Source organism: Epinephelus lanceolatus, chromosome 7 (genome assembly GCF_041903045.1).
Source record: "Epinephelus lanceolatus isolate andai-2023 chromosome 7, ASM4190304v1, whole genome shotgun sequence".
Lineage (NCBI taxonomy): Eukaryota > Metazoa > Chordata > Actinopteri > Perciformes > Serranidae > Epinephelus > Epinephelus lanceolatus.
Window position 1 is genome coordinate 41,653,488 of NC_135740.1, and position 26,739 is coordinate 41,680,226.

Genomic DNA, 26,739 nt, shown 5'->3' on the forward strand with positions numbered 1-26,739 from the left:
ATGACCGCAACTTTCAGGAACACTGGACAGTATTAAACTGGTGTGTTTAAGTGGTAGTACATGAGATCATCTCCTTTTCGTTTGTTCGCTCCTGGCACACATTCATAGCTGTGGTATTTGGCTCGTCAATCAAACGGTGTGGGTGGTACAGTGAAGTATTTATTCCTTAGAGTTTCCATTGCAGTTTGACTCTCTCAAGGTAGTTTTCTTTTCTTTGGTTGTTCAGTAAAACATCACCAAATTAAGAGCCTTTGATTTAAGGAGTAGCTCGTTGTCGTCTTCACTCTTCAGCTTTTGTACTGATCAAACAAACTAAATTAGCGTGTTAATTGATGAGCTCTGGATGAGGTGCTGGTTGGTAGAGCTTGTACAGGGCCAGGTCAGTTTTGTCTTTGTGCTAAGCTAAGCTAACTGGCTGCTGCAGGCTTCATATTGAACAAACAGACATGAGAGTGGTATTGATTTGTCTCATCTAACTCTGAGTAACAAAGCAAATACAGTGAAAAGATGCTCAGCTCTGAACGCAGTGACCTTCAAATCTGGACTTTATGACTTGTTTTTAATATGACAAACATTCACTTGGGATGTATTGTTGTGTGTAGCTTTGTATTGTACTTTTTGTCTTGTGTTCTTATTTGTGTGTGAGTACAACTTTATATTGTATTACTGGCTGGGTCTTTGTTCTGACCTGCTAAAGCAGGATTTATACTTCTGCATCGAATCGACGCCATAACCTACGTGTAGCCTGATGTGCACCTCCCCAGAAATGTGACTACATGTCGCGGCGACGCAGACCTCCTGTCTATTTCTGTGAGCTGAAACCATTTCCCTCAGTGCAAACAAAGCTTTTATTGACTTTAATTTCACAGATAATAATACAGTAAATTGTGAAAACAATAAAGCCTCCACAAAAATAGCAAGTCCTGTGTGTGACTTATCCTGGCTTCATATGAGCAGAGGAAATCTCCACTAGTCGCTAGGCTAATTTATACAATGTAAAATGCCATAGGCTTGTGCTAATAACATTAGCATATTGTATTTGTTTGGAAAATGTGTTTAGTATAAGACAGTTGTTTTGTCAGTGAACCTTGTGAGCTGTAATGGAGCCGAATTTTGTAACTTTACCTTTGTTAAATGTTGCTGTTGTCCCTGGCTTCATATGAGAAGAGGAAAAGTCCGCTAGCTGCTAGGCTAATTTATATAATGTAAAATGCCATACGCTTGTGCTAATAACGCTAGCATGTTATATTTGTTTGGAAAACGTGTTTAGTATTAGACAGTTGTTTTGTCAGTGAACCTTGTGAGTTGTATTGAAGCCGAATTTTGTAACGTTACCTTTGTTAAATGTTGCTGTTGTCCCTGGCCTCATATGAGTAGAGGGAAAGTCTGCTTGCTGCTAGGCTAATTTATACAATGTAAAATGCCATAGGCTTGTGCTAAAAACATTAGCACGTTGTATTTGTGGGGAAAATGTGTCCAGATAAAGACAAGTGTTTGTCTGTGAATGCTGTGAGTTATAGTGAAGCTGATTTGTGTACTTGTGTTTGAAATTGTCTCTCTTAAGCCATGTTTAATGTGTGTTTTGAATCAACTACAATTTACAGCACTACACAGAAACCCCACCACTGACTAGTGTTTTGGAGGTGTAGCTGCAGAGTGACACAGACACACTACCACACAAGTATAAATGCTCACAACAATGTAGGCCACATGTGTAGGCTCTGCATAGAGCTGATGCACAAGTATAAATCCACCTTAAGAGACTACAGTTGTGAATTAGCTCTAAGCTGCAGTTTGGTACGGTGCATCATGATAACATTTATGTTTTGAACTGTACATGGTCCCTTTTAAATAAGATTAAATCAAATAAATTTTGAGCCTGTTTTCTGAAATGATCAACTGTTCCTTTAAAGCTGAACTGGTTATAGGTAGAAAGTTTCCAAGTTTCCAATTTAAGTGTCCAACTTTCTAAATGTCACAGCATCGATGAGATCTCAGATTAAATCCTCCTAACACCTTTGGCACTTGCTTTTCTTCTCTGTCTCAGGCTCCGATGAGAGGCTCTTCATGATGAGGAGCTAACACTGACGGCCGCACAACCGCAGGAAGAGACGTGGCCGCTGCACCACCCACAGTCGACGCATGGCGGTATTAGGGGTAAGAAACATACCATCTGGTTTCCTTGTGTCTCTTCAGCCCATTGACACAGAGATCGTGCTATAGGGTTGCTACAAAGTTCCTTCTTTATGACACCTTTGCATTTTCACACAGAACCAAACACGGTGGCATCATATCGCTTCAGTGGGGGATTGTAGACAGCATGCAGGCGTCCTGGAAGCATAAGAGGCATGACAGGCTTGACATGTAACACAGCCGTATGGGCCTCTAGTGTGACATTTAACATACCCATCAGCAGGGCTTTATAAACAATAACAGTGGCATAACATCGCAATAACAATCATTTACAGTCCCTGTTATATGGCTGCTGATCTTGTGGAGGGTAAGGAGCTCCTGGACCTCATTGTTTTCCCAATTTGTGGACATTTTCGTCTGCTGTTTTTCTTCATTGAGTTAGCTGCTAACAGCTACTTTTTAAGTCTTCTGCAGTGGGTGGCACGCATAACAGCTCATCGTAATGTCACACCTGTGTCGCCCATGATCCCGTCCTGCCAGCTTTCCCTTAAAACAAACTGCACTGTTACTAACACTGATGCCAGCATAAAGGTGAGACAACTCTACCCCCATTCCACAATTGTACATTTATACTGAACAGCGAGGCAGTGTAACAGTGTGAAATTCCCTGAGAACTCCTGTTGTGTTTTCTTACTGGGCAGCGAGATGTGAGCGTCCTGTCATCCAGTCCACATTGACGCTCTCTTCCATATATGTCTCAGCTGTCTGTCAGCAGCAGTCCCTGGGGAGCTGTGTGGACAGAGCTAACCTGCCTTCACCAGGCTGACTGACAGCAGAAACCTACTGAACCAAAATAGTTTTAATGTCGGCTCCATGGGAAGAAATCAACAGTATTATATGTGTTGATTTATTGCTTTTATTTCCCCGCCTGCTGTAGCGAGTGAGGGAAATATGCCTGGAGTGAAACAAGCTCACACAGAGACTGGGAGCTGATCAGTCAATGTACATTCAGTTGATAAGTTGAGAACATACATACAGCAAGTTGTGTGTGTGATTAAGCAGCTGCCTATGCAGATCATGCTTCACTGAATACACATACCACACCAGACCTAAAAAACGGGGGATCAGTGTGGATTGATTCATCTAACCAAATAGAGGCGTGTCTGTGCCATGAGGTGCGCGAGTGATGGACACAAAAACACTATCACTGTGGATTTACTTTAGTCTTGGGAACCAAAGTTAGATGTCATTTGTAGACAGCTTTAATCAACATGGGTCAGTACTGCGTTACGTTTCTTATTTGTGCTTACTGTCAGGCTTGGCTGTTAGGAGAAGTAGGGGTAAACTTCAGCATCCCAAATGTTGATGCACTAGGGCGGCACGGTGGGGCAGTGGTTAGCATTGTTGCCTCACAGCAAACTGTTTCAACCCAGGGTGGGGGAGAGTTTGCATGTTCTTCCCTTGTCAGCATGGGTTTTCTGCGGGTACTCCAGCTTCCTCCCACAGTCCAAAGACATGCAGGTTAATTGGTGACCCTAAATTGGTGAATGGTTGTCTGTCTCTATGTGTCAGCCCTGTGATAGTCTGGTGACCTGTCCACAGTGTCCCCCAGTGTCAGCTGGGATAGACTCCAGCCCCCCTCCGACTACCAACAGGATAGGCAGTTACGGAAAATGAATATTAATTATTATATTTGGGTAACTTTGAGTGAAGATGATTGACAGCGGTTAGATGAGGGTGACTGGGGGGGATACATTTGTTTTTGTCTTGATGTGATGAAAAACAAAATGCCAAAAAATATATCTGTCAGAAAAAACCCCAAAGATATTCAATTTATTATCTTAAGAGATAAAAAAAAGAGCAAATCTCCCCAATTATGAACGAGAACTGGGAATATTTGTGATTACTGCTCAAAAAAATGCCTGAAACAAATAACTCGGTTATATTTTTCTGACATACTGCGGTTATGAAGTCGTTTTATAAAGTCATGAGATGGTAAACTGCACCATCAAAGTTTTTTAATTCTTAAAATCTGGACAATGGAGCCGCTTGTCTGATTATAACATCTCTGTTTCTCTTTTTATCTTTTATCTTTTGTCACATCTGTCTGAGAGCCCAGAGTTGAGTCTGTCAGAGTTTCAGCAGTCTGAGGACTCAGAACAGCCCGCAGCCTCTAAATGACGGACGTCAGCTGTCTCTGTGTCTCACTCAGCAGCCACAACCAGCCATTATCTGACTGTTAGCTGGCTGTTATTTCACATCTGATGATTTTGTGCTGTAGCTGTCTGCCTGTTGTTTAATCAGCACAGCTGGTCACTCAGTTACTGTGTCTTTACTAGACAAGAAAAAACCTGGAGCAGCACTATAGTAGCAGTTGTACATTTTATCTCCTCGTTAAAGCAGGCTGGTCGCTGAGCCGCTGCAGCTGCCTGGTACGCTGAACACAAACTGTTGGTAGTGGATTTGATTTGACGGATGGTGGAGGCAGAAGCAGTTATGTTCAGAGTAGGTAGGGTAAAAACATCAAATATGATTAATATATGGGCTGACATAAAGGTATCTTTAATGCAAATATGACTGAGAGCGTGAGTGGAGGCAGACAGCTGAGCGGTCTCCTCGGGGCGTCTCTCCTCTGTGCTCGCGCCGATACCAGAGGGCTGTCGAGGTTCATCAAAAGAAAAGTTGTGTTAAAAACGCAGCTCACACATTCTCTTTGAATGTCTTGTTATTTTTAAAGTTACTCCTGATAGCTGATGGACAGAAACTCTCTGTAGGAGCCACCTCATTAAAAAGTCTGTCAGTTAACACGTCAGCAGCAATTTCTCTAAAGAGTGCCAGAGTCATAATAAACTAACATTTACCAAACATCCATTGATATGACATTTTAAGGCTTTTCTAACTCTGTGATCATTTATTTCACTCACTGACCTGAGAACAGTGGGGATAGAATATGATATGTTGTCGATATCTTGTATTTAATTCAAATATAATTAAAAAATGATCTGATGTTTCATCACAAAGGAGAAGCTTGTAGTGGTTGCTCTTGTTTTTCTACCTTTCATTTTTAAGTTTTTAGTGCAGTTCTTTTGTTAAAAACTTGAAGTAGTAATATGTCTGTACTTTTATTGTTATTGCTTTATGTTAGCTGACAGCTTAGTGATGGAGGAGTGTGTGTTGTTACGTTTATTAAAAGGAGATAAAGCATCTTCAACAACAGGCCACAGTAACATGAGTTAAAAATGGTGCGTGAAGAAGGAGAAAGAGTTCTTCTGTCGCTTTGATTGATCTTCAGTTCTAGATTTTAAAGGCCCTGACACACCAAGCCGACGGTCAGCTGTCGACCAAAGTTGGGCTGTCAGTGAGCGTCTGTCACCCTAGTTTTTGCGGTGTGTCCCGCACTGTCGGCACTTTGGCGTTTGCGGCGTTTGCGGTTGCTGCGGTGCTCGGCTGCACAGATAGGAAACCCCTCGGCTGACAGGATGTACCACTCTCTCACTCCGCTCTCTCTCACGGAGGCGCAGAACGTACGTGCTACTTGGCCATCGGATGTAGTCCGTGTGGTGTGTTCAAATTCAACTGACACAGGGCGACGTGAGGCGACGTAGACGACGCAACAGTTGGCTTTCATCGCCGCTAGTTCTTTGATGTCGGTTTGGTGTGTCCGCACCTTTATGATTACACATCAGCTGTAAATCCTGAAAAACATGAATGAGGGCTTGAGTTTTTAACCAGTGTCTGCGTCATGCTGCGTCAGACACTGAGAGCAGAGTGTATGTAGCCTGAGAGGCAAAACCCAGGCTATATTTTTCAACAGGTTGACAGGTTGTCCATCTGTTCAGACGTACATCCCATTCTTGTGAACGGGATATTTCAAGAACAGCTTGAGTGAATTTCTTCAAATTTGGCTCAAACGTTCCCTTGGACTCAATGATGAACTGATAAGATTTTGGTGGTCAAAGGTCCAGGTCTGTGTGACCTCATCTGTCTCAGTCTTGTGAATGTGATATCTCTAGAATACCTTGAGGGAGTTGCTTCAATTTGGCACAAAAGTTCACTTGGAGTCAACACTGAACTGATTGGATTTTGGTGGTCAGAGGTCAAGGTCAGTGTGACCTTGCATCTGTCTCATTCTCGTGAATGCAATCTCTAAAGAACACCTCAAGGGAATTTCTATAAATTTGACACAAACATTCACTTGGACTGAAGAACAAAATAGAATTTTGCGGTTGAAGGTTGACGGTCAAGTTCAGTGTGACCTCAAAAATGTATACGCTAATAATGACAAACCTTCACACAAATGTCTGATAGGATAAAATAATGAAGTGAAGACATTTTGTATCGAAAAGGTCAAAGGTCAACTTCATTGTGACAATAATATTCTGCATAAAACAATTTTCTGGCCATTAGATACTGAAGTGATGACACTCATCTTGAAACTGTGCTGATTGTATAGATCTTCTGTGCTACTAGTGACAAGATGTGTGTGAAGCATCCATGTTTTCACAGACATGGATGTAAACTGTAAGAAAACTTGACTAATGCGTGGAGACGTACAACCACAGGGCAGTAATTCCAGTTCCTCTTAAAGCTGTGAGCACATGGTAATGACTGCATGTGAAATACATGGGTGTATCTGCACTTTTATCACTTTAAAGTTCACCTGGATTACAAAACCTGAGCAGAGGACACTGTTGACTGATGTTGAAGCGAGTCCGTCAAACTTCAACTGTAAAACTGGGATTTTAATAATTGAGGGGGACATTACCCATTGGATTCAAGATGAAGTTACTGGTTTTGAGTAGGTGTGGGAATCTCTCCGCACATATGATAATTTGATTGCAATTCTGAGGACTACGATGCGAGTATAACTATAGATGCATCTCGATAGATCAAAATCTTTTTGTCTTAACAACTCTCAGAGTGACTACTTGCTACTTTTAAAACATATTTTTAATGATCCATAATTAAAATAAACCGATATGTTTATGTTCTAACTTATGGTATTAATAAAAGATAATGGAAGAAAATTCGACGCACAGGTTTACATCTGTTAATGTTTCACCCACTGATTGGTTCAACTGTGAGGAACGCTCAGCCAGGTCGTACAAAATTGTTGCGGACGATCATAATGGTGAGAATTTGGTTTTAAATGTCCAGTTATTGACTTTCTGCATCAAGATGTAATCTTGTAAGAGAATTGTGAGGCATCTGAGAATCCATTTGTAGTGTTGAGTTTGAAAACATCACAGGAAACCGGGGTCACTGTTTTTTAGGCCAGGTCTGGGCACTAATGTTAATCAGTGAGTGTGTCATTAGTAAAACAATAACTGAAATGAGGACACACTGAAACCATTCCTATTGTGGGCATCCATTGATGAATATTTCTGAGCTGACCGGCCAGATGACCGCTTATACATCAGCGTGTCCCTGTTTGCTCAGCTTCTGTGAGAACAGAGAGGACTCCCAGTGACTTGTCGATGATGTTACTTACAGAGTGAAACCACAGTTAGTCACTCAGTTACTCAACACGCAGAACAAATCACTGCTTTCAACATCCTTCTCATTTACATCTTTCTAAAGTATGAATCACCAGCTGAGCTCCGTGTCGCCGCCTGTCAGCCCTTCTGGTCTGAAGTCGACCCTGCAGCTACATGTTTAACTGAAGACTTACTGTAGCACAGCTGATCTCTGTCTGTATGTAACCGGCTTCTTCACTGCCAACACTGCCACACAATGCTTGGATAGCCACGTCTCTAATCTCTGTAGAGATATTGTGAAGTGTTAAAACACTGTGGTGCTTCTACTGTACTCAGAGAGACACTCGCAGGTAAGGGTTCACTGTAACAGCGATATCAAACAGGCCACCAGTGCTGCAATAAACCCTTAAAAGTTGCCTTCAGAAAGTCACCTAACACAGGAGGTACAGTGACTGTGGTTGGCAGGAGAGCAGAGATGATAACTAGCTCCTTGGGTACAATAAGACAAAGCATAGACAACAGTGAGGCGCAGGCACACAGAACACGCTGACATAAAATGCTGCAGTAATATCCAACATATTGTTCCTTGTTGTGATTAGGGCTGTATAACAGGCTGTGCTGCACTGGCTCTGGCTTTTATTCAGTGGTGTTAGTGCTGAAATGGTCTCATCTTTCCAACTCAAAGCCCAGCAAGGGACGAGAGTTAAAAATCAGCAATAGCTATAAACTCTTTGGGCAATACAGGACTCTCATACTCTGTGTTGGAACTATGCTAAACTGCGTCGTCCGATGAAATAAAGAAGAGGAAGAAGACATTTCTTCCAGGTATATGGAGGAATAGTATTGGTACTACAGGTTATATTATCTTTTTGGAAAACAATAATGTGTCTTTGTGCATGGATTTCCTGTTTTGTTTATGTCTACCAGAAAGTGATTTAGTGATTTGTCACTAAAAGACAGACCTTGCTTATGAATCACTGACCAGCCCCTCCAGGATTTTGCTTTATTAGGGGAATTGTTTTGACCTAAAATGTCACGGCAGCTTTTCTAAAAAAATTGCGACCCCTGTTGTTGTGTTTGTAGGTATTTTTTTGTAATGAAATTGCAGGAAAGTGAGTGAAAAGTGCAGAATTAGTTGGTTTTTGATGTCTTTGCTCTGGCAATAGCCATGGCAGGAAGCATTATGTTTTATCGTTCGTCCCATGCTTGTGAACGCAATATCTGTAAATCTATATCTAAAAAGAGGGAGACGCAGTCTAAAGGCAAAAATATTTTAAAAACAGGAAACAAAACAACTAAATAAAGTAAGGGTGAGATGTGTTTCAGTAGAATCAGTGGTGAAGGTGTGTGTCTGCGTGAGTGCTGCGTGTAGTGTGGGGTGTTGGAGGTGTGAAAGTAACAAGCAATGCTTTGAGGGAAGAGAGCGCTGCAGCCAGAGTGACGGGGTATTTATAGACTGAGAGCATCGAGCCCAGGTGCTCCCAACATGGACAGTCACTCCGCCCATCAGGTAGCCTACCTGCTGCGTTAAAGAAACAGAGCACAGTAGGCCCGTTTCCACTGCAGGAACTTAGGGGTAATTTTACGGGGCCACGGCCGTTGGTGCGTGTCTCCACCGCAGGAACCACCCTCGAAGGACAGAGTTCCAGAACTTTTACAGGGGCTAAACAAGTCCCTGCCTCGGGGTAGGTACTCAGAACGGCTCCGAAAAACTCCTAGGTGGGGCTTGGGGATTACTTGGTGCTGATTGGATATACTCAAGGAGGGATGTGATGTCAACAGAAAGCGACAAAATAGCTGGCATTTTTAAACTCAGGAGATGAGTAGTTGCATTTTTAAAAGCAGTTGTAAGTAAAAAAGCAAGAAATGGAAAACAAATTGTACAACAAATGGACCGACGAAGAGGTCCAGGTGCAGCTGGCATTTTAAAATGGTCGCACAACGATTACATCACATCCAGAGCCCGGTAACTTTACAGGAACCTTCCTCCTACTCCGCCCTCTCAGTGGAGACACGGTGGTTGAGAGGGCCGAGCGAGAGGACGTTCCTGTAAAGTTCCTGCCCCCCAAATAGTACCAGGAACTTCTTCAGTGGAAATGGGCCTAATAAATAAACAGGTCAGGGGATGAACTGATTAGAATTTGGTGGTCAAAGGTCAAGGTCACTATGACTTTGTATTCATCTCATTCTCATGAACGCGATATCTCAAGAATAGGGAATTTCCTCAAATATGATACAAATGTCCACTTGGACTCAAGAATGAGCTGATTCAAATTTGGTGGTCGAATGTCAAAGGTCAAGGTCACTGTGACCTCACAAAACCTGTTTCTGGCCATAACTTCATACATAAAGTTATACGTAGTTACGACAAAATTTCACACAGATGTGTAACAGGATAAAATGATCAAGTTGATGACATTTCATATTCAAAAAAGGTCAAAGGTCAGCTTCACTGTGACATCATAATAACCTGTAAAAACACTTTTCGGTCCATTACTCAACGTCATATCTCAGGAACAGAAGAGGAGACATTTGGTCAGATACTGAACTGGCGACACTAATCGTGGGTGTCCACCTTGAAATTACATAGATCTTCTGTGCTGTCGGGGGGAAGATGTGTGTAAAGCAAACATCCTTTTTTTTTTTTTTTTCCCCATGGATATAAACTGAGAGAAACTTGACTGGGGTGCAGAGCTGCCCAACCAAGAGGCTGTAATTTCATTTTTTCTTATAATTACTGATAAATTAATTATTAAAATATTAAACCATGCACTTCCTCAAAAAAAAAAAAAAACAGCGACCTAATTGCCAATCAGAGCTTTAAACTACAAAAATAGTAGTACAAACAGGGGAAAAAAAACTCTACCTTTTTCCCTGAAGCCATGGCCACTTCCATTAACCCCCCCCCTTTTTTACACCCAGCAAGGGCAGAGGGTAATTAACACTCGAGTGTGCAGCAAACACACCAAGAAAAATGCAGAGTTCAGTAAATATCAACTACAAATTTAGCACGAGCCGACGACGACGAGCCCCCAGTTTGACACGATCTGGCTCAAAGGCCGCATCAAAAAAGGAGGAAGCACACGGTTTAAAGGTTACAAAAAAAGATACTAAATTTATTTAAATAATCACAAAGGATGAACTGAATGTGCAACAAAAGGATAATGTGAGGTGTGTCAGTCAGTTGTCAGTGGTGTAGTGGTGTTGTGAGTCTTGATTCTTTCAGCATGTGCAACAGATCTGAACGCAGTCTCTGTTAAGGTGATTTGTCTTGTCTGTTGATGAGTTTCAGCCGTTCTCCGAGGGTGTTTTTCTGATACAAAAGTTTTTGTTTATTTAGGATCCCCCATTAGTTGTTACCACAGCAACAGCTATTCTTCCAGGGGTCCACACAAAAGACAAACATTCAACATCACGTTACAAACAATTCACAATAGCGTTTGTCTGTTGATGACTTTCATTTGTGTTGCAAAACAGTTGACCCTTGCTTTTGTTCAGAACGTCAGGTGAAAGTCTTACGCAGTTTTTGTTGGTAAATGTGAGATGTTTGTGTTGCACAGGTTTGCATCTTCACAACCAGGAACAAGGATGGGAGTGTAGAAACTGGAGAAACTGCGATGATTGGACAAAATTACAAGGTCGCACAGAATTCACAGGGTTGAATTTGAGTTAATTATCAGGATCGCGACATCCTGTAGGAGCTGACTGACTTCTAGGGTTGCAGCGATACACTAGTTTCAAGGTATACTATGATCTAAAAGCTGATGGATATCATCCTCTGATATTTGCTTATTTTTTTAGATTGAAAACAAAAAAAAGTGGATGTTGAATTTCCTCTTTAAGTTATTTTCTAAGAGGAGACTTTTAACACAAACTTCCATTAACAATATGGTTTCAGGTATAATTTTATTTAGTACTGTGATAGCATGAAGTTGTTTCTGGAGGAGGTTATTGTGCTGGGGAAAATCTCATACTGTTGCAACCCTGCTGACTTCATGTATCAGCATGTTTGCATCCCTAAGTTTAAATCCCCACTGCTGCTCCTCTTACATACACAGGCTTTGGGTTGGGCTGAAACTATAGTTCTTAAATTGCAGGTGCTAATTACCTGCAGTTGGCTGGATCATCAGTCACATTATGTGTGCTTGTTTCTTGAACAGAACAAAAGAAGAACATAATAATAAAGATTTTCCTGTGTTTTTATTTATGCTGAATTAAAATCAGATAACATTTAAAACCACGAGGGATTCTTTTGTATCGTTTCTGCCCACATGCTGCAATCTGCTCTCTTTCCCACTCTGTGTTGTCAGAGACACAACTTCCTTTATTTGGGCTTCTGTGATGTTATGCAACTTACACATTAGCCCTTTAGCTATAACTGTAGGGCAACACACAGTCAGTGAGCAGGAAGTGGCTGCAGGGATTGAACCTTAAACCTTTTGGTGAACGAATCACCTTTGTATCTGCAGGACAGTACGTAAGACGGACTGAACCTGTGACCCTTCAGATCTTCCCTGTAAAATGACGATTGAAAGGACACAAAAAAGTATCAGAGTTTTATAGCAGTTTTGTTGTAGTTGCATGTGGTTGGTTAACCTCTTCCACCTCATCCTTGCCACAGCCCCATTTTTGTCTTTTTTTAGTGGTGGCAGGGAGCTTTAGGGGCAGATAGCAGATCAGTGTACAATACAGGCCAAAAGTTTGGACACACCTTCTCATTCAATGCGTTTTCTTTATTTTCATGACTATTTACATTGTAGATTCTCACTGAAGGCATCAAAACTATGAATGAACACATGTGGAGTTATGTACTTAACAAAAAAAGGTGAAATAACTGAAAACATGTTTTATATTCTAGTTTCTTCAAAATAGCCACCCTTTGCTCTGATTACTGCTTTGCACACTCTTGGCATTCTCTCCATGAGCTTCAAGAGGTAGTCACCTGAAATGGTTTTCCAACAGTCTTGAAGGAGTTCCCAGAGGTGTTTAGCACTTGTTGGCCCCTTTGCCTTCACTCTGCGGTCCAGCTCACCCCAAACCATCTCGATTGGGTTCATGTCCGGTGACTGGAGGCCAGGTCATCTGCTGCAGCACTCCATCACTCTCCTTCTTGGTCAAATAGCCCTTACACAGCCTGGAGGTGTGTTTGGGGTCATTGTCCTGTTGAAAAATAAATGATGGTCCAACTAAACGCAAACCGGATGGGATGGCATGTCGCTGCAGGATGCTGTGGTAGCCATGCTGGTTCAGTGTGCCTTCAATTTTGAATAAATCCCCAACAGTGTCACCAGCAAAACACCCCCACACCATCACACCTCCTCCTCCATGCTTCACAGTGGGAACCAGGCATGTGGAATCCATCCGTTCACCTTTTCTGCGTCTCACAAAGACACGGCGGTTGGAACCAAAGATCTCAAATTTGGACTCATCAGACCAAAGCACAGATTTCCACTGGTCTAATGTCCATTCCTTGTGTTTCTTGGCCCAAACAAATCTCTTCTGCTTGTTGCCTCTCCTTAGCAGTGGTTTCCTAGCAGCTATTTGACCATGAAGGCCTGATTTGCGCAGTCTCCTCTTAACAGTTGTTCTAGAGATGGGTCTGCTGCTAGAACTCTGTGTGGGATTCATCTGGTCTCTGATCTGAGCTGCTGTTAACTTGCGATTTCTGAGGCTGGTGACTCGGATGAACTTATCCTCAGAAGCAGAGGTGACTCTTGGTCTTCCTTTCCTGGGTCGGTCCTCATGTGTGCCAGTTTCGTTGTAGCGCTTGATGGTTTTTGCGACTCCACTTGGGGACACATTTAAAGTTTTTGCAATTTTCCGGACTGACTGACCTTCATTTCTTAAAGTAATGATGGCCACTCGTTTTTCTTTAGTTAGTTGATTGGTTCTTGCCATAATATGAATTTTAACAGTTGTCCAATAGGGCTGTCGGCTGTGTATTAACCTGACTTCTGCACAACACAACTGATGGTCCCCACCCCATTGATAAAGCAAGAAATTCCACTAATTAACCCTGATAAGGCACACCTGTGAAGTGGAAACCATTTCAGGTGACTACCTCTTGAAGCTCATGGAGAGAATGCCAAGAGTGTGCAAAGCAGTAATCAGAGCAAAGGGTGGCTATTTTGAAGAAACTAGAATATAAAACATGTTTTCAGTTATTTCACCTTTTTTTGTTAAGTACATAACTCCACATGTGTTCATTCATAGTTTTGATGCCTTCAGTGAGAATCTACAATGTAAATAGTCATGAAAATAAAGAAAACTCATTGAATGAGAAGGTGTGTCCAAACTTTTGGCCTGTACTGTATGTCACATAGAAGTAGTATACATCAACAGAAAGCTGGGAACCTGAAGATTAATCCGCAATCTGGTCTCACTCTGAAGTCGTTGATTAGCGACGCCTGGTCAGTGACTTCAGGTGTCAGACACCAACGATAAAAGCTGTCCTTTCATGTCGCATGATGCGCAACTAGTACCTGTTATGGTTAAACGGCAACAACCACCGACTTTTCACTGACTTTCACTTTGGAGGTTGGTGTTTGCTTCTTGTAAGATCATAAAGTCATATCCTGTTCTTCTTCCTTAAACCTAACCATGTGCTTTTGTTGGCTGAACATAACCACGTGTGTGCGTTGTTGAAGGAAAAAAACAATCAACTCACGCTGTTGTTCCGACGTAGTGCTTTTATTTTTTCCCTTTAAAAAATTTAGCTTAACATTGGAGTGCTATTTAAGTCACTCCCTGACAAGCCAGCGCGACATGGATGGTACTAATGGATTCTGTAGTTTTCTAGTCTCATATGACACCAGTATTTTCGCCCACCCTGCTACAGCCTCTGAAAACCAGTACTGTCGGTGTCCTGGCGGAGTGGAAGAGGTTAAATGTTCTCAGACTGAATATGTTCCAGTTTTAATGAGTAAATTGTGTTTTCATGTTGTAGTTTTACAATGAAATGTGAAGGAAAGTGTTTGTAACAGCACAAATCAATATTTTAAAATGTTTGTTCCCGGTGAAAGTGATGTCAAAAGTTCACTGTGTGCTCACAGTGATTGAAGATGACCTGAGATGAATACCACTCTTTAGCAGCTGCGGTGAAGTTTGACTTTTGCTTGAAGTTTTAATCCCTAATTCTCGTCTCTCCTCTGCAGAACCCCGACATGCTGACGAGGAAGATAAAGCTGTGTCACATCAACGCCCACATCACATGTCGTCTGTGTGATGGCTACCTGATTGACGCCACCACTGTCACCGAGTGCTTACACACCTGTAGGTCCCTCCTCACACACTTCCTGTCTGTCTTTGTGATTTCACATATTCTTGCTTTGTTGCTCTTCTGTCACTTTTGCTCCTGTTTTTCCTTCTTGTCATCAGCTCTTTTTCTCTCATCACGTTCTCTTTTATGTCTCTTGTTTATCTGACACATCGGCTGTGTTTGTCTCCAAGGGGCTTTCTCAGCTCTGGAGTTGTTACCTTCAGGATTTATCCCCGGTGGGAAGAATCCCGGAGGTAGAGCGATGCCTCTGTGATCTGTGCGGCTCAGCTTGTAGCTGCATTTTGATTTACAGCACTGCCTTCAGACTCTGTGTCTGTCACACCACCAGATATAAAGTCCCTGAGGTGGCTGCTGCTCTGTCAGCAGTCTCACCCATAAAACAAACCACTCTCATAGTTTATACAAATATTATTTTTAAAGTTTTAAACCCAGTGACTTAAACCTGAACACACACAGACTCACATGAAATAATGACACATCGTATCGTTAGTGGCGTATTTTCAGTAAAGTAGGATAATAAAGTCTGTTTGTGTCTTCAGTTACAGTCTTTGTACTTTCTGGTCAGACCATTCGGTATCACGCCACTCACTCAAACCCAAAAAACGCTGCTTCATTGAAGCGAAAATTCTCTTAAAAATACACTTTAAAAGGAAAGTTAAGTGATTGCCCATGATAACAATATATGATAAGTGCCCTCCTTTCATTACATCCTTAAATAACTTCTCAGTTTGTGTCTTCGGACCTGATTAATTTAGTGGAATCTGTTGCACAGTCCTCAACAGGATACAAAGTCTGATTATAAAAGTTTTTATCATGCAAAACCATTGTTCTTAGTCAAGTGCATCATTTTGTTTATTTTCAGCAAATACAGAAATCCAACCTTCTTCAAAGACAGAGAGATTTAAATCAAATACTGACTCTGCTTCAGTTCAAAAACTAAGACGGAAAGACCTCACAGACCCACATGGACCTGTTTTCTTTTGTTTGTGAAGCTTTTAGATAGCGTCATTTGGAGTGTGAACATCATCAACCATTAAAGGTGTTTTAATGAGTCTGGCAAGTTGACTCAGCGGCCACTGTGATAGTGCACTTTGATAAGGAAGAAAGTAATTTAAGCCTGTTAAACTGTTGCGACTCGTTCAAAGTCGTCGTGTTTATCCGTCACAAAGTGGCTCAGTGAATGTGACAAGCAGTCTGTGCACACAAAAGATCAGCTGAAAACGAACTGGATTGTTTTAAACTGAGAGAAACTCAAATGAACAAAAGAGTGTGTAGATCAGCAGAGAGTGTTGAAGGTGCAAAACCAAAAGACAACAATGCAGCTGGGGCAGCTTTAATAGCCTGGAAGGCCCAGGTGAGCTGAATCAAGCAAACGACCGTCACCTGTCGGCTGATTGCCTGACGAGTGGTGTTTCTCAAAGTCAAGGACCTTCCTTGGTAGGACGAGTTCTTCCTAATGTTCATTGAACACACATTGTAACAAGCTAATGAGTGCCTCCAGGTGTGCGTCATTAACTCTCAGCAGACTGAGGAGGTTTCAGGGAACTGTGATCATTTTGGCATTCTCTAATGTTGTTGTACAATTTGAACAAATGTAAGCAGGATTTTCAAAGTCACGTGACCTTCAGGGATAAAATTTGTCTGGCTTATACTTAAGAAAAAAACCCTCACCCGTTGTGGTGATTTTTTAAGGTCAGTTGAGGTGATTCAGTGAAGTGTTAGGAATGTATGGAGCATTAACACTTTAATCTGCTCCACTGATTTGAACAGTTAAATGTCCATCTAATCATGCATGTCCTGTTGTTTGGGATAAAGAGTTGGCAGTAGAAGAGGTAATCCTTTTCACTGAATATGCAAAAGGTGCTGTTCACAGGTGAGGTCAGGTGAAGCCCCCGACACACACACACACACAGACACATTCACACCCTAATCCCTTTTCAGAGTGGAGTAAAGACAACAGCTGAAAAAAGATTTGATGACGCGCCATCCTTGAAATTCAGCCATTTAAGGATCCTTCCATGACTTTGGGAAACACCCGAGGTTGGCCAAGTCATCCTGCCAGACAGTGGGAGGGGTGTCACAGTGTCCTGTCATCGTAATTTAGTTTATTTATGCAGCACTTTCCAAAGCAGAAGTTACAAAGTGCTTCACAGATGAAGAAAAGAAAAAGGGGAAATAAATATGAAAGACACGACAGAGACAAAAGAAGAAAATGTAAAGTTTTACACCAAAACCCCCCCGAAAACAACACATTCTAAAAAAAATACCCCTGATTTTTGCTTCATACTAGCAGAGGCTGATCTGAAGCAGCGACAAGCTTTTCAAAGGCATCACTGTGGTTGAAGTGTGATGTGATATAAGTATAGATGACTTTATTTAGATGTTTAGGGTTGATTCTCTCCTTGTTTGTTAGTTGAAACACACACAGGACTGGACGAGTGATTTCACACAGAGCTCAACATTTAGATAAGAGTTCAACATGACTCAGCTTTCCATCAGATTTACATTAAACCATCCAGTTTGGGTAATTGTGCATAAACAGTATCTAGGCTCAAAAGATGTAGAAAACGTGTCATAAAATGCAGCTGTCGACCATCTGAGTTGCTTTTGCGAAACAAGGTTTAGGGCAGAACTTCCTCTTTAGATTCCTCGCCCATCTCGCCAGACACTTCCTGTTCAACCCGCGAGACCTCATCTATTTTTACAGCCTCAGTATTTCTTGATTTTGGACACTGAGTGTGTTTAAATGCACAAAATAGTACGGTTTTTACCCGTATTCATAAAAAGACAATTTTACTACTAAGCTGTTGACATGCCCAATCAAAAGGAATATTCCACTAATGTTTCCCTTTACAATCAGCCGTACATACTCCGTACATGTCCTCTATCATGTCAAAGAATAGGTAGAGGAAAGTGGAACGGCTGGAGCTGCATGTCATTTTGCTTCTTGCATCAAAACAGGATTTTTTCAATATGTCGTAACGGTGGCAGATTTGTTTGACCGTGTGAACACAGCCTTCTTCTTTTATTCCTTCAACCACCCCCCTGAAAAGGACAGGGGTTTGATGTTCGCTCATATCCAAAAACATGCTTTAAGTTGTGTTTCTTCTTCTTACCAGGGCTCTCATACTTAAAATGTACGTACGAACAAAAGCCAAAAATGACATACACCAAAAATCACATCAAAACAATTTCTACAATCTGACTTTCACCTCACCATCTGTGTCGCCAATTTCCCTTCTCCAAAATGTCCGTAAGCACGGGTCAAAGATTCTCCCATTAAGTCTGTTTTTAAAGATCACAACTTTTCTGTTGGAAGTGGCGAACGCTTCTTTCAGGCCTTGGTTTGTGGGTATGCAGAGTTTAAAAATGAGACCCCAGCAATGTGGGCTTTTCTTTTGGACATGAATCTGCAGCCTCACAAACTGTTGGCGAGGTAGTTTGTGTACAATGTATCCATGACAACACACAGAGAAGACTATAAATCAGCAAAAAGCAGTATGTCGCAAACTGTGGCTAAAACAGCGATTGAAAAGCATATTCCGAATAGGCTGTGTACATGCCCATAGAATGCTATTAAAACCCAAATATTTTCAGAATGTCTAAGTGTGGAAAAATCCTAATCTGGAATACCCAAATGGAATATGCTGTTTACATGACCCGGATCAAATTCAGAATACCCTCCTGAGACCCTGCGTCCTCATATGAGGACATCACATCTGGGTTTGTTGCACCTTAAACTTCATTCTCCATTCTTCATTAACTTAGACCTGATGTCCTTGTTCGTGGACAGTTTTTTGCTTGGTAGGAAGAGCACAATACACTGACCCGTGTAAAAACAAGATGGCGGCCATCTCTAGCAAGTCAGTTTGCAGTTGATCCCAACATAAAAGTGAACATGGCACAAAACTTGATCGAATTTTAAGGCTGAAACTTGTTTATTTATGATTGATAATGTTTGTAGTTTGACATGGCTGAGGACATTGAGACTTTATTATGATCTTGTTTGAGGACGTTGGGACCAATCTAGACTCACAAGTCAGTCTTTAGACGCTTTGCTTAACTAAAGACTGATGTCTTTCTCCCTGATTTTGTGTTTAGATGAGCGGATACAATTTCAGAGTTTAAAAAAACTCTCTACGTTGCAGAACCAATAGTAAATCCGCAGGGCGGTCCTTCGGTGGCTTGCTGAACTCTTGTGCTCGTAAACATAGTCCGACTGCGTTAAAAGTTTTAAACAAAGTCGCTGTAAGTCCTTCATTTCCACCATCTTGTGGACTGAGCACACATTTGATAAAACTGAGTTAAATCTCTCAGCATCCATTTTCAAGCTCTCTGTGTGTTTGTTTCCTTGTGGACGAGAAAAGGGGGAGCGCACATTTCCAGGAGTGCGTGTCCTTTTAAAAAATTCAAGAGGCGTTGCTTTGTTGCCGGCCGTTTTCGCCGGTGTGTTAAGCACACTCTAGAAAGGAGTGTCCCCAGACTATCAGAAGGTGGAGATCTCTGATTGTCTGATGGCGAGACTAGGACAGGAAAATTCATGCAGAGTTTCTAAATGAACAAATCACAAGACTTTTAGATTTGTTGCACTATTTGGCATTTAGTTTTTGCACAACAGTGGTCAGGTGAACAGATTTATACTTTATAGATAAGATAAACCCATCGTCCCCATATGAGGATATCATTTTTCTTCTCCAAAACCACTTCCTGTTCAAACACAGTGTTTAGTTTTTTATACTTATCAGGTCTGACTGATCCCAAACAGCTTGGAGAAATCAAAATGCATACCAAACAGAAGCTGAGGTCTCAGGAGGATATTAATGTGCATGTAAATGTGTCCATGGTTAAAGCTTCACACTGCCTCTACAGATGATTGTACTGTATGCTGGCTTGTGTTTTACTGCCTGTTACAGTGCAGAGGAAGTAGCCTGACCTTGAATCAGCTGTTCTGTAGGATCTGGGGGTCACTGTGTTAACAGGGTCTCAGCCTGATTACTTCATCTGCAATCTTACAGTGCCCTTCAACGCTCACACGAGATCTGGGCCAAGTTGATGTTTTGTTGTGAAATGATAATCACACAGAATAATGGAAGGGGTCTGTGTATTTGGAGCTGGAAGGCATTCTCACCCCCACTGTGTTTGGAGCTGATGAATCGAACTCGACACATTTATTCCTGGTGCAGTGCATCGGGGCTGGTGAGAATAATCTAATCAAACCGGAGAGTGGACCCATCAGTCGCTCTGTGGTTTGTCTGATTGAAGTGAAAGCTTTTTGTTCATTTAAAGTGAGAAATCCCTGCAGATAAATCCACTTGATTCTGAGTGTCTTAAGCTTTGCTGCTGCTTTGAGGATACACAAAACCAAACAAGTAACTTAGTCTTCCTGCTAATGTTTGCAGCATCAAGCAGCCATAATAAGCTTTAATCAAGATGCTGAACTGAACACCCAATTGTTACCATGAGCATGCAGCGTTATCAGTTTGTATCAGACATACACTGTGTGCACAATTATTAGGCAAGTGAGTATTTTGACCATATCATCATTTTTGTGCATATTCTCCAACTCCAAGCTGTATAAACTTGAATGCTTATTGGATTTAAGCATATCAGGTGATGTGTATTTGTCTAACGAGGGAGGGTGTGACCTAAGGAGATCAACAGCCTATATCAAGGTGTGCATAATTATTATTAGGCAGCTTCTCTTCCTCAGGCAAAATGGGCCAAAAAAGAGATTTAACTGACTCTGAAAGGACAAAAATTGTAAAAAGTCTTTCAGAGGGATGCAGTACTCTTGAAATTGCCAAGATATTGGGGCGTGATCACAGAACCATCAAACGTTTTGTTGCAAATAGTCAACAGTGTCGCAAGAAACGTGTTGAGAAAAAAAGACGCAAATTAACTGCAAAAGATTTGAGAAGAATCAAACATAAAGCTACCAGGAACCCATTATCCTCCAGTGCTGTGATATTCCAGAACTGCAACCTACCTGGAGTGCCCAGAAGTACAAGGTGTTCAGTGCTCAGAGACATGGCCAAGGTAAGGAAGGCTGAAACCCGACCACCACTGAACAAGACACATAAGTTGAAACGTCAAGGCTGGGCCAAGAAATACCTGAAGACAGATTTTTCAAAGGTTTTATGGACTGATGAGATGAGAGTGACTCTTGACGGACCAGATGGATGGGCCCGTGGCTGGATCAGTAATGGGCACAGAGCTCCACTTCGACTCAAAGATGAGCTAGTTGGACCTTTTCGGGTTCAAGATGGACTCAAAATGAACTCCCAAACCTACTGCCAGTTTTTAGAAGACACTTTCTTCAAGCAGTGGTACAGGAAAAAGTCTGCATCTTTCAAGAGGACCATGATTTTTATGCAGGACAATGCTCCATCGCATGCGTCGAAGTACTCCGCTGTGTGGCTCGCCAGTAAAGGCCTTAAAGATGAAAAAATAATGACATGGCCCCCTTCCTCACCTGACCTAAACCCTATTGAGAACTTGTGGGCCCTTCTTAAACGGGAGATTTACAGGGAAGGAAAACAGTACACCTCTCTGAACAGTGTCTGGGAGGCTGTGGTTGTTGCTGCACAAAAAGTTGATCGTCAACAGATCAAGAAACTGACAGACTCCATGAATGGAAGGCTTATGACCATTATTGAAAAGAAGGGTGGCTATATTGGTCACTGAATTTTTTTTTTGAAATGTCAGAAATGTATGTTTGTAGATTTTGAGTTGTTTGTTTATTATTCTCACTTTAATAGATGAAAATAAACAAGTGAGATGTGAAAATTTTCATTTTTCATTTAGTTGCATAATAATTCTGCACACTAATAGTTGTCCAATAATTGTGCACACATGGATTTTCTCCTAAGAAAGCCAAAACCTCACTTTTACTTTCTTAAATATTCAAGTTTGAGGTTTATTAACATTTTGGATTGACCAAGAGCACTGTAGTTGTTCAATAATAAAATTAATCCTCATAAATACAACTTGCCTAATAATTGTGCACACAGTGTATAAGATGATCCCAGGCAGTGTAGCACCACATCTGTCCACTAGAGGGAGCTCCTCTACCGTAGTTTGGAGCTGCTCCGCTCACTGTAAACATCAGAGTGTCGACGAGACGCTTTGATTCTCCCTCTCACTTTGGGCAAAGGGGGCTCCGCCATCAGAGAGTTGAGACAAAGAGATTCACATCACGTCAGCGTTGCAGCTGTTCAGACAGGCTGAGCTCCACTGCAATAAAACTCAGGCTGCAATAATAAGTGTCAGGTGGAGATGGATTTGATAGAGACGAGCGTGCAGGGCAGGGTCTCAAAAGGTGTCCCATATTACGCACGTTTCCACAGGTGGAAGGTTGAGTAATTTATGTTTAAATATGATTTTTAATGTTAGATTATTCATGAGGAATCAGTGATCTGGATAGCCATGTTTTTTCCTGCAGGATTGCTGTTTGTTGATGCTCATCTTCAGATTGCTTTGATTCTTTTACTCTGTTGTTGATATTTAATCAGTTAGTTGACTGACAGAAAATTACATTAATAAGAAAAATCCCAAATTTTCCTATGTGTCAGCCTCTCAGATGTGAAGGTCTGCTGCTTTCATCAGTTTTATCTCATTTTAAATTAAATACCCTGAAGTGTGGACTGTTGCTCGGACAAAGCAACTAACCTGAACATGTCACCTCAGGCTACTGGAAACTGATGATGAGCATTTTATAGACTAAATAATTTATTAAAAAAAAAAAAAATTGACCTAAGTGTTGCCCCACCTTTGGGCGGCCCTTTGGGCGGTCCTTTGGAGCGAACACAACTCCACCACTGACCCAACCTAACCTAACCACGTTGAAACAATCACATCAATGGGATTTATTTATAGAAATCATACTAATAAGGCAATAAAATCCCAGGCTGAGAGGCAGCACCACCAGCAATCCCCACTCTCTCCTCTCCAGGAGCTCTTAAGCACCTCCTCCTCACACCAGGTGCAGTGCACCTCCTTAAGTAATGCAGCACACCTGGGCAGATGTACAGTGGAGGGAAAACTGACAGCAGCACAGAACACACACAGCTGTAGCAACATTTCAGCCAATATGTAAACTCATAGCTGGTTGTAGCTGTGTGGTGAAGCTTCTGTGAGCAGTAAATAATCAAATGTTAAAGTGTTGAATGCAGTTTGAAATAACATGATTTAAGGCTGTGGTCACCATCTGGTGGGTCACAGGTTCATTCTGAATGGACCACAAATGGCTCACAAATGTGTCAAGTTTTGAAGTACAGTGAATTTCCAGCACAGAGTTTGTGTATTTAAGTGCTGTTTCTTGCTATAGAATGAGGGGAAATGGGACAACTACCTAACAGAGACGGCAAACTAGCCTGACAGCATGTCCAAACGCAAGTATGATGCTGAATATATTGAAGTGTGCGAACTTTAAACTAATGACTAAGGAGAAATCTGGACCCTGAGGCTGGACCAGTTGGGAACCACTGATTTACAGATCCTAATAACATTTACAGTTTAATAATCCAGCTGATGCTCTGATTATTGTAGAATAAGATTCAGCTTTTAAATCACCAACATTACAATCAAAACTGTGCCTGTACTGGATTTTTGATGCCAGTACAGATGTTTCTGGATTTTAAAAAAAAATCTGTTAACAAGTCAGTCATTGCTTGCTTTTGACATTGATGCCTAATTTTAACATTTATAAATAAGGGCCACTTTGTTGACATTAAAGAATTGTGACCAAAATCATAATCTGTATTAAGAAATGGACGTAGCCCACTGGTTTGTGGACTTGGTTTGAAGCCTTGAATTTGGCCTTTCAGCTGTCGCCATCTTGGTTATCTGGAGCCAGAAGTGTTAGTACGAGAGGCTGGAGCTGTGGAGGAGCGAGGCGTGGATCTGACTCATAGACCAGAGGTTCTTAAATGTTTTGTGCTCAAGGAACACCAAAGGACAAGCCGAAATCTGAAGGCACAGCTGTATTTATATCTGTGCACAGTAGCTTCTATAACGTGTTATCACTCTTATCATGACAGCAGACAATAAAAATATGGGAAACAAACACAGGTAGCTTTAATGATACGTCTACTGACAGTTTTTTTTCTCTTATCTTATAACGGTAGGTCGTCTTGGCTGGTGCCTTGTTGTAATTTGCTTCGTACAATAAAGTGAAGTAAAGTTTCTCCTTTTAAATGTTAACATCTCTCACACTGGCTGCCTATCAGGGTTCCTGAAGTGTCACACACTTATGATTCCTACGTGTGAACGGTGACAAATATGTTCCCCATGAAGGTTTTAGAATTAAATTAAATAACATTTTTTAAGGTTAAGTTTGCCTCTTTTTAAGGAAATGGGTGCACACAACATACTGATACAGTCAATTAAAAAATCATTCATAACTTTTTGTAAAGGCCCAGTTGAAAATTGCAATGATAATGTGCGGTTATCACAAAATCCCACGGCACACCTGGATTGGCATCACAGCACACCATTTGAGAACCACTGTCATAGGCTGTGGTGACACCCTGCAGGCAGCCTCTCACTCAAAGCAGAAATTAGCCATAGAGACCAAAACTGTTTTTTTTTTCCAAGCTGTGACCATGTTTACTCCTGTTGTAAAGTTGGTTATTTTAACATGGGGGTCTATGGAGATTGACTCACTTCTGGAGTCAGCCTCAAGTGGCCATTAGAGGAACTGCAGTTTATGATACTTCCCTCATGGCTTCATATTTCAGCCCTGGAGGTTGCAGCTTGGTTAAAATAAACCTATCTGTGCTCTCTGGTGGACAAACTGGTATTGGAAATGATGTTGTTACATATCATCTGTTTGATAAGCCGATGACAGTCATCCAGATTGTCAGTTGGGCTGTAACTATAAGCTGTCAATAGTAATGTTTTCTGTTTTGCAGCTGACAGTGAGATGTGGATTTTAAAATGCTGAATATGTGGTTGAGTTTCTCAAATCATCCAGAGTGACTGTGATCAGAGTATCCAGCAGATGATGACGATTATGGTGTTAGCCAGTCACACAGATGTTACTACAGATGTGTTTTAAAAAAAAAGTGAAACATATGTGATTTGAAACATTTATTTAAAAAAAAAAAAACCTCCATACGCAGTATAATTGTTGGTTTAGTTTTAAATCTTTGACAGTAACCATATCTCCCTTGTGTGTGTGTGTGTGTCTCCAGTCTGTAGAAGCTGCCTAGTGAAGTATCTGGAGGAAAACAACACGTGCCCCACGTGTAGGATTGTTATTCATCAGAGCCATCCACTGCAGTATATTGGGTGAGTGAGGGAGCCGCCGCAGACCCTACACACACACACACACACACACACACACACACACACACACACACACACACACACACACACACACACACACACACACACACACACACACACACACACGGGTACAGTGAGCTACTGTCTCTCAGTACGCTCCATCTCTCCAGGTTTCTTTCTGCACTCCATCAGCGGTGCACCGGCAGTAAACAAAACTACCAGAGACCGAAGTGCTGCCAGTCTTTTTCCGTTTTGTTTTTCTACTCTTCTGCAGTAAACAAAGACGTCTGTGGTCACTCTGCTGAGGGTGGGCTGTATTACATGAACAAAGAAGGGTCAATTAACAATTCTATTTCCTAGATTTGCTGCTAAAAATACCTTCGGTACACAGTATAATGGATAATATATGCAGTTATTTATTCAAGGAGCTCTGCTATGTGACATCTGGAGCTTGAGCTGGGATTGTCTGCATACTCCTCAACATGAAGGTTGCCGAGCTGGCAGCTAACAGCTAACGATGCTAACTCCATAAACAGTGCTTAACGATGGTAACAGTGCTATTACAGAGTTAACAGTGTTACTGGGGGGAACTAGAGGCTGGGAATAATGCTGTTACAATAATGCAGTCACTATTATCAGCAGTAACTGTCCGTAACTGCTGTTTTAGCGCAGTGAAGGGCAGTTGTAAGCCTCAAGCAGAGATGAGCAGCAGGCTGCTGAGGTCTCACTTCTTTTTAACTCCACAACCTCCAAATGGTAAAGTTAGTCATATAGATGAACTAGCTAACATCTTAAACCCTGACTAGCAGTTGTCCAACACTGCTCAGCTGTCCGGTGGAAGCCGTGGTCAGCCATTCCTTGACAAACGAGCTGGAACACCTTCTTGATCCTACAGTGTGAACCGGAACGGTTCTATAACAGTTCCCTGTGGAGCCCCAGTGCTGCTCCTGACCATCCTGAAGATACAGCTTCGAAGCCTGACGTACTGAGGCCACTCTGTCAAGTAGTGTCTTATCCAGGAGGTCAGGAAGCGGTCTACTCCATCCCCTCCAACTGGTCTCTCAGTATGGGGGGCTGGATAGTATTAAACGGACTTGAAAAGTCAAGGAAAGAATCCTCACACAACATCCTGCCTCCTCCAAGTAGGTGTAGGCCCGATGCAGCATGTTAAGAACCGCATCTTCCACTCCCATGTGCTCCTGATAGGCAAACTGGAGGAAACTGTAGTCCCCATAATAAGCGCAGCTGGGGAGTGTTGATGAATTTTGTTTCAAAAACATCATAATCACATCTTTTATTCAAAATAATTAACCACTTAAATGAAAAATAAAGTTTCCGCACACAGATTTCAGCCTGTACTTAAACATCAAAGACTTTGAACAATGAGTTTATCTTCAGGATAAAATGCAGACTTAATGTTTATGAAGTCAAGTCTGCTTCTTATTGTTTTGGGGAAGTTGACTCTGCCAGACTAAATCCTCCTCTCTGAGGGATGTTGTCGTTCGTGCTCCCTCTGAGCGCTCATGCATTAATGTCTTATTAATGCGACACACAAACTTAATG

The 26,739-nt window shown here is 41.7% G+C and overlaps 1 protein-coding gene across 1 annotated transcript in view; it reads left to right on the top strand.

Moving 5' to 3' along the window:
- The window catches only part of pcgf3 (polycomb group ring finger 3), a 98,365-nt gene that overhangs the window by 41,045 nt on the left and 30,581 nt on the right, over positions 1-26,739 (top strand). The window contains exons 2-4 of the mRNA XM_033632576.2: positions 2,048-2,157; positions 14,765-14,882; positions 25,083-25,179. Of these exons, the coding sequence (XP_033488467.1) occupies positions 2,143-2,157; positions 14,765-14,882; positions 25,083-25,179 (230 nt within the window). The 5' untranslated portion in view covers positions 2,048-2,142. The remainder of the gene's footprint in view (positions 1-2,047; positions 2,158-14,764; positions 14,883-25,082; positions 25,180-26,739) is intronic.